The sequence below is a fragment of the Notechis scutatus genome, chromosome Z (assembly GCF_049901735.1).
Source record: "Notechis scutatus isolate UNSWTSFEM ecotype Mainland chromosome Z, rNotScu1.2, whole genome shotgun sequence".
Lineage (NCBI taxonomy): Eukaryota > Metazoa > Chordata > Lepidosauria > Squamata > Elapidae > Notechis > Notechis scutatus.
The window spans coordinates 55,301,625-55,314,885 of NC_142025.1; the positions used below are offsets into that span (position 1 = coordinate 55,301,625).

At 41.8% G+C, this 13,261-nt stretch overlaps 1 protein-coding gene across 4 annotated transcripts in view; it reads left to right on the forward strand.

Moving 5' to 3' along the window:
• NEK11 (NIMA related kinase 11) overlaps window positions 1-13,261 on the forward strand; it is a 222,668-nt gene that overhangs the window by 71,276 nt on the left and 138,131 nt on the right. For all 4 annotated transcript variants that reach the window (XM_087946118.1, XM_087946119.1, XM_087946121.1 and 1 more), the window contains exons 5-6: window positions 37-101; window positions 4,047-4,173. In XM_087946118.1, coding sequence (XP_087802244.1) covers window positions 37-101; window positions 4,047-4,173 — 192 coding nt within the window. The remainder of the gene's footprint in view (window positions 1-36; window positions 102-4,046; window positions 4,174-13,261) is intronic.

A 13,261-nucleotide genomic window follows, 5' to 3' on the forward strand; every position in this document is an offset into this window, starting at 1 on the left:
TTATCACTGGAACAATGTTTTCTTTTTTACTTTCAGGCAAATACTTCATCGAGATTTGAAAGCTAAGAATATTTTTTTGAAAAATAATCTGGTTAAAATTGGTAAGATATAAACCAGTGGTCACCAACCAGTGGGCCACAGCTCACTGGTGGTCCATGAGAAAATTTTGTTGGTCCACAGAGAAATGTCCCCCCAAAGCACACACCCCCAAAGCAATTAATCCAGGCTGCGCGGGAAAACAAGGCTGCGCTGTCCACATAGTCTGCCTACCCGCTGGCCCCCACTCTTCAGCCGAGCGCAAACCTGCAAAAAGCAGTTCAGCCCTCGCCAGCCAGGACGAGATAATGGTACTGTTGCAGCAAGAGGGGGTTGGTGGCACAGATGGGCTGAAGCAGTGATGGAGATGGCCGGAAGGTGCAGGATCACCACGCTACTTGCATTTGCACGGCACTCCTGCACCTTCCAGCTCACCTCTCCTGGCCTGGGCTCTTCCTCGATGGCCATGAGTTGTAGGGACTTCCCAGGGCAGAAAAACTACTGGCTGCTGGTGGTGGGAGGGGGTGGAGTGGGCATGTCTGCGCTCAGCATCCAGTTCAGAGGCCCAGCATGGGAGGGGTGTCATTGTCGTCAGTTTTCTCATCCCTCTCGGTGCTCTGCTCTGCTAAGGGTGGGGCGCAGCACAATCGCCAGGTCCCTGGAACCCCTTTCTCTTCTTCCGACCTGGGCTCGCTGCTGGTGGGTGGGTGGATGGGGGCCTCCTCAAGAGATGCCCTCACGCCGTGGGGAGAGCCCAGCATGTGTGTGCTCTGGGGAGAGGCTTCAAGGCCTGGAGGGAGGGACCCTTCTCTGCTTGGAAGCGGCGGGAGAAACCTGGAGCTTAGCTTTGGAGAGTCCTCTTGTGTGGAGATCGAAAGGGGGGGGTGTTGCCTAGTTAGTAGTCTACCTTGGCGTTCTTTTGGTCTGGGCATCCAACCTTCGCTGCCGGCTTATTGCGGGACCAATGGGAACTCCTGGTTGGATTGAGCTATGCGCCTTGGAAGCCCCATAGTTTGCCTCATCACTGTTTGTGCAGGTGAGAACTGAAGCTTTTCTGGGCTCGACACCCCCCTTTAGCCTCCACACAAAAGGGCTCCCCGAGAGACATTGGAGTACATCTTCTGACCCTCTGGCGCTCTCCCGCAACTCTCCGCGTTCCTCCAGGCCCAGCTTGCTGAGCGGGGGGAGCAGCCCTGACATCTCTGCTGCCCCCCCCCCCATGGCCCCAGCCATCGCTGTCCGGGGAAGGCACAGGAAAAGAAAGCAAACAGAAACAGCTCTTGCTGGAGTGAAAGAGCTGAGATCGGGGAAGGAACAGGCAATAGAAGACGCAAGCTGCCGCCTTTGAAAAGTGCCGCTTTCTGTTGCCTGTGTCTTCCTCGACCTCCACTCTTTCGCCCCAGCTGAGCTGCTTTTTACATGTTGCACCACCCGCAAATTTGCACATTACAGGTGCCAGCCCTTATGGTTGAGATATCCAACCCCACCACGGGCCAATCCCATATTCCAGAGCTGCAGTAGTCACAAGACTGGCCCTTTGGTCATCCCGGAGCAGCTCATCCATGGCAGGCCGATGCACAGGCCAGTCTTGTGACTACTGCAGCTCTGGAATATGGAACTGACTTTCCCACCAATGTCACCAAACCACCATCAGTCAAAATTCATATTAGTGGTCCACGGGATTTGAAATTATGAGTTTGGTGGTCTCTGAGGTCCAAAAGGTTGGCAACCCCTGATATAAAAAACAGTTACTATTTATTGTTCCAGGAGCATGCAGAGAGGCGGAGATGGCAAGATAGATGAAATTGAAAGACACTTTAGTTACAGAGTCCCAACAAATGTTTGAATGCTAAGTCCATGCTTAGACCAAGAGATAGAAATACCTATAACTTCCCTGTCCAGGTTTATTTCCTCAAAGATTGCCAAGTGTTTTCCTTTTGATGAAACATTAGCTTAGGGTCAGATCTTAGTGTTGAAGTATATTCAGAACAGTGAAACTCTTTATTTTAATCCTGAACCTTAGCAATTTATAGTTTTATTTTGTAATAAGTGTGTTTTTTAAAAAAAATATCAAAATATAATAAAAGTAAAAACATTGTGTCATGCCTATTGTGTATGGGAAAAATGCTCTTTATCTATTATCTCCCAGATTGCCATTGTAATGGCTAATTTGTACAAAGCCATGTACATGTGGCATAATAAAAATATTACTGTTAGAGTTCCTTAGTTAGCTAATTCACGACATCCTTCAGTGATCAAAGTACATGGAAAGGAAATCTTTCATGAGATCACGCAAATGCTTATTTCTACCGTGTTTCTCATATAATAAGGCCGGGTCTTATTTTATTTTGAGCCCTGAAAAATGGCTAGGCTGTCTTTTTGGGGGTGACTTAATTCCCCCCTTGCATCTTCGGGCGGGCGCGATGGCTTGGATGTTGACCTCGGCGTTGGTGGGGCACTTCATATCGGAGTCAACGCAGGCAGCACCATATCTGGGTGTGCAACAAAAGTACTTCCTAATGGCAAGCCCCCCCACCATTCCCCCCATTTTGCATGTTTTAATATAGGCCTTAATTTGGGGGGCGGGGCTTAATTTCATTTCATGCCTATAAAACATGCTGGGACTTCCTATTGGGGGAGGCCATATTGTTGGAGAAACAGGGTATCACAAAATCATTGCAGTTACTTTTCAAGAATACCACAGTATCATACAATTTGTGGGTTTTTTAACGTATTATATAAAACTTACTGTTGTTTTTGTTCTCCTTATGTTAAGGACCTGAAACTTACATGAGAGCATGTTAAATGAATTTTTCAGGAGGCAAGTAGACTTTCTTGTTTGTTTTCTTCTGAAGACATTTTGCTTCTCATCTAAGAAACTTCTTCAGCTCTGACAAGATAGTGGGGAATGGAAGGATTTATATTCCTTGCAGACAGTTGGTAAACTATAGATAAACCTCCAGGTGCTTCAACAACCCTCTAAGAATGCAAATGAGTAGCTGTCTGCAAGGGATATAAATCCTGCCATTCCCCACTATTCTGTCAGAGCTGAAGAAGCTTCTTGGATGAAAAGTGAAACATCTTCACAGAAAAAAAACAACAAAGTCCAGTTGCCTCCTGAAAAAGCACTTTTGGGACAACCATGATCTGGATGACTGAGAATCTCTACAGACATGTTAAATAAAAAAAATGTTTTTCCATCATATTTTTTTTCAACAATTCCATTAATACTTGTATTGTTATTTATCACTACAAAATAATGTATAAGCTACCATTAGTAATGTATAAGCTACCATTAGTAATGTATAAGCTACCATTATAATGTATAAACTACCATTATAATTGTGCTGCAATTTTAAAATATTTTAAAATAATTATGTTCTATTTATATATCGTTCTGCCTTTTTTTAAAAAAAGCATGATTAAGTTCTGAATGTGCATAAAGGTACATTTGACTACAGGTAATCTTTAACTTACAACTATTCATTTAGTGATGGTTCAAAGTTATAACAGCACTTTAAAAGTGCCTTGTAACCAATCCTCATTATCTCAATGGGGGAAGTCAGATTCATTTAATGACCATGATTCACTTAACAACTGCAGTGATTCGCTTAATAACCATAACAAAAAGGTTGCAAAATTGGTTATGACTCACTTAACAATCGGCTTGCTTAGCAACAGAAATTGTGATCCCAATTGTGGTCGTAAATCAAGGACTATCTGTATATACAATAGTATGACACATTTTAAAACTAGACTGCTAGCCCTTTTTAAAAAATATATGTAGTTTGTTGGGAATAAAAGCTTATTCTGTAAATGGAAGGCAAATATGGACAACTACTTTATTCATGATATTAGCCACTGTGTGTAATCAGTTTATACATTTGTTATTAGGAGCCTCTGATAATTTTTTCAACTATGTATTTAGCTAGCTTTTGCTTAGTTTTAGTTCTTTTACTTCATTGGTTGTTTTTCTATCAGATTACTACATATTAACTCTTCCTTTAAAGGGGACTTTGGAGTTTCTCGACTCTTGATGGGATCCTGCGATTTAGCAACCACTTTCATTGGGACACCTTTCTACATGAGCCCAGAGGCATTACAACACCAGGGTTATGACACAAAATCAGACATTTGGTAAGGAGATAATGCTGTGTTCAAATTCATTTCACCACAAGCAAGCACATAACTAGTCTATTTCTTTAAAAATTAGGGTTTTTTTCCTACAGTACTCTATACCTCCCTAGCATATAATTATTAGCACAGGTTGCCAATCTATATGCATATTTATTGTAAAGATGATGTTTTATATTGTTCTGAGGGGTTAGTCTGACATTCCTCTTCATTTATTATACTTCTATTTTGGGGGGGAAGGTTTTATTGTATTCTATTAAAGTATATTTTTGTGGCACAATTTTTCTTCTATTTGAACATGGATTTTTATTTTGATTATATAATAAACTGATAAATAGCATAGCAATAGCACTTAGACTTATATAATGCTTCACAGTGCTTCACAGTCCTCTTTAAGCAGTTTAGAGTCAGCATATTGCCTCCAATAATCTGGGTCCTCTTTTTACCAACCTTGGAAGGATGAGTCAATCTTGAGCTACTTAGAATTAAACTCCTGGAGTGAGCAATGAGTTAGCCTGCAGTACTGCATTCTAACCACTGACCACCATGGCTCTGTATGGTGTGAATGTTATGAATAAAGCAGAGTATTTTTGTGGCTGCTTCTTTTAAAACTGAAGTTTTTATATGAATTCCTAGTCTATTACATCTACCAAAAACATTGGTTTCTTGAGATAATCTTGAATAACGTATCAAGTCTAGGGATACTTCATTAAATAACGCTTATTATTTTTCACAGATAACTTTTTGTTTCTTTTTACTGATGTTAAAGCAGTAAGGATTCCTGTGCTGCACTTTTTTGCATTTGAATGAAAATAGATTGTTCCCTGCAGGCTATCAATGGAGGAATAAAATATTGGGGGGGGGGGAATTAAAAATATGGGCAAGAGAGATAGAAGGCATTAAACGTTTATGTACATCTATCACACAATGTAAGCACCAGACTTTTCCCTTTCAACTGATAAGAATGAACTTCTGAAAGCTAGGTACTTCAAAAGGAATTCTTTATTGAAAGGAAGTGATCCAGGTACTAGTCAAAGCAGAATCTAAGATGCTTCCAGGCATACAGTAATAGATAAAGGGAGTTAGAACCGCTCCCCTTATTCTGATGTGGATTTAGTCAAACAAAGGAACAACATGTTAATCCCCCCCTCCTTTTCTGGGAACATTTCTTAGAAGAGTTTCCCAGGGAGTGTCTTCCAGAGCTGGAATTTTTATGGTCTCTTCTCCTCTTGCTATCTCTCCAAGAGGTGACAAGTTTCTAGACATCTGGCTCCAGTCCTCCAGTTGTATATCATGTGCAAGTTATACAGATTCAATATAAGGTTTAAGATATTCAGGTTATGTCAAAAAGGACTACTTGTACCAACTCCCCCCCCCTTCTTCCATTGAAGAACAGCAGATACACGGATCTGACATATTGCCCTCCTCAAAAAATTGAGAAATCCACCTGGAAGACATAAAACATGTGTCACATTTACAACTTAAGATGGTTTGTGAGGATATTTCGGGTGGAACTTCCGTAGTAATGTGGGTACTTTTACATGTCGTTTGGCTACCCACTCATTTTCTGAGGAAGGAAGGTGTTTCCAGGCTTCTAAATATTGTGCAGATCCACAGTGAGTGCGCGAATCAAGGATATCTTTAATTTCAAAATGTTGTTCCCCATGTACCATAATGGGAGTTGGAGGTGTGAGAAGGGTGGGGGTCTAAGGTTTGAAGTGATCTCTGGTTTGAGTAAGCTACAGTGAAATACTGGATGAACCTGTCTAAGTGTTTTGGGAAGTAGAACTCTACTGTAACAGGATTAATAATTCTGGAGATGGAAAATGGCCCAATGAATTTAGGTCCCAGTTTCTTAGAGGTTGCAATGATTTTAGAAATTTTGTAAACCAACTTTTAATGGTTTAGGATCACAATGTTTTTTGTCTGCCTGAGCTTTAAAAGCTGCTCTAGCCTCTTGTAAGGCTAGTCTGACCACTGGCCAAGTGGTTTGCAAATTGTTTATCCACTCCTTAAGGGAGGGAATTTCAGGTTCTTGGTGGGTAGTTCTGGCATGGGGTTGAATTCTTGGCCTGTGGCTACCTGGAATGGGGTGAAACCAGTGCTACTGTGGACAGAGTTGTTGCAAGCTACCTCTGCAAAAGGAAGAAGGTCAGTCCAATTGTCCTATTGGTAATTAATAAAGCATCTTAAATATTGTTCTAATACACTGTTAGATCGTTCAGCTCCACCATTAGTCTGGGGATGATTGGAAGACAACAATCCCTGGTTGGAGCCTAATATGTTTAAAAACGCCCGCCAAAATGTGGATGTGAATTGTACACCCCTATCTGAGATTGGGGAGCTCTATGGAGGCAATAAATGTGTATTAGAAACATCTTTGCCAATGCCTTGGCTGTTGGGATCTTTTGGCATGGTACAAAATGAACCTGTTTTGAAAAAAGATCAGTTACAACACAAATGACAGTATTTCCTGCACTTTCAGGGAGCTCTAGTATAAAGTCCATAGAGATCTCTCTCCAGGATGCTGAAGGTTCTGCCGCTGTTTGTAAAAGTCCAGGAGATTTTCCTTGTCTTCTTTTTGCAGCAGCACAGATGGGGCAACTAGCAACATAGTTTTTAATGTCCTTTTTGAGAGATGGCTACCAAAATTGTCTTTTGATGAAGTGCAGTGTTTTTACAAAACCAAAGTGTCCTATTTTTGAGTCGTGCCATCGTTTCATGAGGTCCATCCTCTGGCTGGCAGGGATGTAAAGTTTGTTTTCTACCCAGGCTAGACCATCTTTGAGTAAGCAAATGTTTTTGTTAGCCTAGAGCCAGTTGTCCTTAAGTAGTGCCTCCTTAAATATTGAAGTCATTGCATTGTCAGTCAGTGATTCTTTCTTCTCAGGTGATTACTTTGGCTGCAAGTTGGGTTGGTTGGATCATGGGTTTTATAACTTCAATCGGTTTGCTGTTATATTGGGTTTTCCTGGACAGGGCATCTGCCAAGAATTTTTTCCCCCCTGAGAGATATTTGAGAGTGAAATTAAATCGTTTAAAGTATTGAGCCCACCTTAATTGTTTTCCTGAGAGTTTCTGTGGAGTTTTCAGGGCTTCTAGATTTTTATGATCAGTCCAGACTTCAAAGGGGATTTGGTTCCCTTCTAGGAAATGTTTCCAAGTGAGGAGTGCCCATCACACCGCATATGCCTCTTTCTCCCATCTTTGCTTGGTTCCTGTCAGTTTCTTGGAAGTATAGCACATGGTTGCAGCTGTTAGGAATATAAGTCACCTAATAGCTATTTGGGTTGGACAATATATAAACCAGGATAGACATTTTAATACTGTCTTTTTAAGAGAATCATAAAAGTGTAATTGGGTGTGGTTTCTCAAACGGCCATAAGATGGAGACAGAAACCTGGGTTGTCTTAGTCTTAGTCTCAGAAGAAGTCTCAGTGAGTCTCTGTTTTCCTTCTGTTAGAGAGTATTGCCGTTCCTAATAATTGACTGCTATTCCTGGATTTGATGTAAGTCTGTTACTGAACTGTTTTTGACAGTGGACTTTGTTATTGGATTATCCCTGGACTGAAAACTGACTGCTTTAACTGTGAATGACTTGGACTGCTTGTTTGGACTTTGCTATTGAAAGTAAAAACCTACATTTACTGTACAGTATATCTGTGTGCTGTGTGTGTATTGTTCAACACTTCTCTCAATACGTCTCCCTGTATGCACTCATTCTCCCAGCGGGGAATTACCTCAACACTGGTTATGGGCCCAGGCCATACCAGGCTCAGATAACTGAGAGTTAGTGTGAATACACAATACTGTATACAGACATTGACTGACATAACCGGAAGATTGTTAGAAGAAGCAAGAAGACGGCTGGATAGGGACCAACTGAGGAAGGAACAACCACAAGAAGAGGATTTATCTTCAACTGCCTATACTGTTAGAAAATGTTTTTCTTGTGGGACTAGGGGACATATAGCTAAATTCTGTAAGAAAGGAAAACAACAGAATATTGGCAAACACCAGAAGGCTAAGAAGAATGTTAGTTTAGCTATGTCTAGCAATTCAACTGTAAACCATGATTTGTGGGTTGTTGATAGTGAAGCATCGCAATGCATTACTAAAGATAGAAAGAGGTTTATAAAATGTCTACGAGTAAACAACTTGTATCATTGGCAAATGGATGGAAGATTAATGCATCAGGTGAAGGTACTGCATATTGTTCTTGTATAAATGAGCATTTATCTATGTTATATGTACCTAAACTGAAATTTAATTTGTTATCAGTAAGGGCTTTAGTTAATCTTGGTTATGTAGTAACCTTTAGGGGAGATAACTGTATAATAGAGAAAGAGTGTAACAGTGTTACTACTAATTTAAAGAATGATTTATATGTGATACATGATGACCAGTTGAAGATGGCTAACACAGTTTATAACAATGTTAAGCCACATGATGAATGTATACATGTACTGCATAGACGTTTGGGGCACATTAATTTCAAAATGCTCAAACAAACTGTTGAAATTGTCAGAGGGAGTAAAATTGAAACCCTGTAGCAAGTATTTAAATTGTAATGCTTGTAGCCAAGAGAAGAGTAAGGTTACTCCAACAAATAGACTTAATGGGTTTAAGACCAAAGAACCTTTAGAGGTTGTGTTTGCTGACATAATTGGTCCTAAGAAACCTAGTTTGGGAGGTGCCTGCTATGTTTTGAGTATAATGGACCATTACTCACGATGCGGTTTCTGCTATCTCATGAAAAACAAAACAGAAACATTCCAACATTTCTTTAACTGGCTAAGGTTTGCTGAGAGAAAAATGAAAAGTAAAGTAATTACTTTAGTTACTGATAATGGGACTGAGTTTGTTAACAAAAGATTCCAAACTATGCTGAAATTGGCTGGTGTTGAGCATGAACGTTCTGCACCTTACAGACAACATAACTCGTTTGTACAATGAAGAGGGCAAACATTACAAGCCATGGCTCGCACTATGTTATCTGACTCAGGTTTGCCTGAAACACTATGGGGTGAGGCCATAATGTATAGTAACTACGTTTTGAACAATGTAGTTAACACAACAACTGGAGAATTGCCATTCACTCGTTGGCATGGCAGAAAACCAAAGTTAAGTTACCTACACACATTTGGAGCTCCAGCATGGGTGCATATTCCCTCACAAGTAAGACTGAAAGGGCAACATAGAGCTAAGATGTTATTTTTTGTAGGTTATGAGGCCAACCAATTTAGATTTTGGGATCAAGGCACAGCTCATGTTTATTGTAGTGCTAGTGCAAAATTTCTTGAGCACGTTGGGTGGGATAAACTGGAACAGGAATCCAGCAATGATATTATTATTGACACCCAAATAGTCCCTAAAGATAAAATCAGTAAACCACCAATAGCCATTAAAGAGGAAGGACAGGAGGAAGTAGGAGAACAGGCACAGGAGGAGGTAGAAGAACAGGAGCAGGTGGCACAGGAAAGTCCACCAGTAAGCGTTCAACCCAAGTAACACGACCACCTGATAGATATCAGGCTAGTGTTGTATGCCAAGTGAATACAGTTCCAAGTAATTATAATGAACTAAAACTGTATCCTGCTAAGGATCAGGCTGCTTGGCAGGAAGCAATGGATAAAGAACTGGAATTATTAAAAAGACTGGAGGTATATGAAAATGTTAGGTTACCACCAGGTAAACATGCCATAGGATGTAAATTGATATATAAGCTTAAGACAGGTGTGGATGGGACTGTTATCCATAAAGCCAGGTTAGTAGCACAAAGGTTTAATCAGACAGCAAATTTCCCTGCTAGGGTGGGGTTGATTAGGCACCAGGTGCATCCCGAATCCAGTAACGCTGCTACTACCTCCCCCTTCCCTCAGCTGGGATAAACAGTCTTAGGGGTAGAATGAGTGGTTCAATTGGGCGCTTACCAGCGGGTCGTCTTCTGGATCGCTTTCAGACTGGCTCAGGTCTCTTCGGGGAATTGGGGATTCTTCCTCTTGGGCGGGGGGGACCAGAACCTCACAGCTTCTCAGCTTTTCAGGACAGTTTCTTTTCCTCGAGGGTTGAATTTTCCAGGGTTCCTCACGATGGGTGGTCTGGCTTTCTGGCAGGGGTTTTTGAATGGCATTCTGCTGCGCAGTGTAGAATAGTCTTGGTGGTTTGGGGTTTGAAAAATTCCCGCTTTCCCTGGGGTGGGGGATCTTCTCCAAACTCTGCCACTAGTTATGGGCCATGTCTATTTCTGCCTCCTCTGCCATCATGTACCATTCATGCAGGAGGTTTGGGGCCCCACAGGCCAGTCAGGCAGTGTACAGGTCGTCGTTGAATCCATCTTTGAACCAACAGACTAGGATATCTTCTGGCCAGTCAACTTGGCCGGCCAGGTCACTAAATTCCTCAGTGTGCTTGGCTACCGGGCCACAGCCTTGCTTTATGACTCTAATGCAGTCGTGGGCTTTTCTATCGGCGAGGAGGTCTTCAAAGCAGTGGCATAGGGCTGTCATGAATCGATTGAGGTTCCTCAGTTCTGGGGTGCTAATGTTGTGGAGGGTCACCATCCATCTGGCTGCTGCCCCTTCTAGGGCCAGGATAACGACTTGCACTTGAGCCTCCTAGGTCTGAAAATTCCGCCCATATGCTTGCATGTAGGTGAGGACTTGCACAGGAAGAATCCCAGTTTCTGAAGGTCCCCATCGAATTTTACCCCCAAGGGGTAAAATCTCTGCAGTTGTATGTCTCTGGGTTGGCCAGGGTTAATCTCCTGCTCTGGAGCGGCAAGGGGTCGGGTACCTGGTATGGCTGCTTTATCTCTTGGAACACTGCTTCTTCTTTTTGCCCCCAAACCCAGGCTACCTTCATGTCAAGCAGTCTGTGGAGTGGCTTTGCCACTGTTGTCTTCTGTGGTAAGAATATATGGTAAAAGTTAATGAGACCCAGGAAGGCTTGCAAGTCTGTTTTGCTTGTTGGCCTGGGGACTTCTTTGATTGCTTTAATTTTACTGTCCGTGGGATGGATCCTTCACTGTCTATTCTACCTTGTCAGCTGCTAGCTGGCATTTTTTATTTTTTACTTTTAGTCCCAACTCTTTGAAACGGGTTAGGACTTCCCTTAAACATTCTTGTAATTGTTCTTTGTCCTCAGCTGATATGAGGACATCATCGAAATAAGGCACCACCCCTTTTATCCCTTGCAGTAATCATTCCATGAGGCTCTGGAATAGCCCCGGGGCAACGCTGACCCCAAATTGTAGGCAATTACATTTAAAAGCTCCTCGGTGTGTTAGGATAGTCTGTGCTTCTGCCACCTCAGCGTCTACCGGTAATTGATGGTACGCTTGTGTGACATCAAGCTTTGTGAAGATCTTTCCCTGCCCCAAGGAGTGTAAAAGGTGTTGCACCACTGGGATGGGGTATGCACTCTGTTGTAGGGCGCGGTTAAGGGTGGCCCGATAGTCAGCACAGATATCCATCTGGCTTTATAGGTGTGACGATAGGAGTTTCCCATCTTGCATGGTCTATGGGTTCTAGGATTCCTTGGGAAATGAGCTTGTCTAATTGCTCATCTATTTTTGGTTTAAGCGTGAATGGGACTCACCTCGCTTTGAGTCTGATTGGGGCTATGTTTGGGTCTAGGTTAAACGAAATAGGGGACCCCGAGTACTTGCCCAATTTTCCGTCGAACACGTCCCAGAATTCCTCCATCAGGTTGTCTTCCCAATCACTTTCTGTGATGGTGTGGCTTCTGGTGAAATTGATCCTCAATGGCTTGAACCACTCGAGTCCCAGCAGACTTGGTTAGTCCTGGCCGATCATGGTTAAAGGTAGAATTCCTGAGTAGTTTCGGAAGATCACCCAGAATTCACCTATGCCAATGATGGGAATCTTGTTCTCTTGATAATCCTTTAGGATTAATCGTTGCTTGCACAGCTGGCCTTTTGTCAGGTTGGGAATTAGACTTCTGATGGTGTCCCACGACACCATCGACAGAAGAAATCCAGAATCCACTTCCATCTGGCATTTTATTATTTATTTATTTATTTGATTTGCCAATTGTTTACAAGATAATAAGTATAAGTGTATACATAGTTGTGAATACATGAAATGGGTACATATAAGAAAAATAAAAGAAGAATAAGAGAAACAATAGGACAGGGACGGTAGGCACGTTGGTGCGCTTATGCACGCCCCCTACAGACCTCTTAGGAAAGGGGTGAGGTCAATAGTAGACAGTCTAAGGTTAAAGTTTTTGGGGTTTGGGGAAGAAACTACAGAGTCGGGTAGAGTATTCCAGACATTGACCACTCTATTGCTGAAGTCGTATTTCCTGCAATCAAGTTTGGTGCGGTTAACTTTGAGTTTGTATCTATTGTGTGCTCTTGTGTTGTTATGGTTGAAGCTGAAGTATTCATTGACAGGTAGGACATTGCAATGTATGATTTTATATACCATGCTTAAATCAGACCGAAGGCGGCGTAATTCAAGGTTTTCTAGTTCTAGAATTTCAAGTCTGGTGGCATAAGGTATTCTACAACGAGTAGAGGAGTGGAGAACTCTTCTTGTGAAATATTTCTGGACTTTCTCAATTGTGCTAATATCAGATACGTAATGTGGGTTCCAGACTGATGAACTGTATTCAAGTATTGGTCTAGCAAATGTTTTGTATGCTCTGGTTAGTAGTGTGATATTACCAGAGAAAAAGCTACGTAGGATTAGGTTAACAACTCTTAATGCCTTTTTGGCTATGTAGTTGCAGTGGGCTCTAGCACTTAGATCATTAGCGGTGAGTATTCCAAGGTCCTTTACAGAGCTTGAGTCATCAACAAGATCTTGACTATTCAGCTTGTATTTTATTTTCTGATTTTTTTTGCCAATATGTAAGACAGAGCATTTATTTGTTGAGATTTGAAGTTGCCATTTGTTTGACCATTCTGATACATAGTCAAGATCTTTTTGTAGGGTAGCAGTATTGTCTGTGGTATTGAACAGCTTTACATCATCAGCGAAAAGAACGTAATTGCTCTTAATATGATCACAGAGGTCATTTATGTAGAGTGTGAAGAGAGTTGGTCCTAGAACACTGCCTTGGG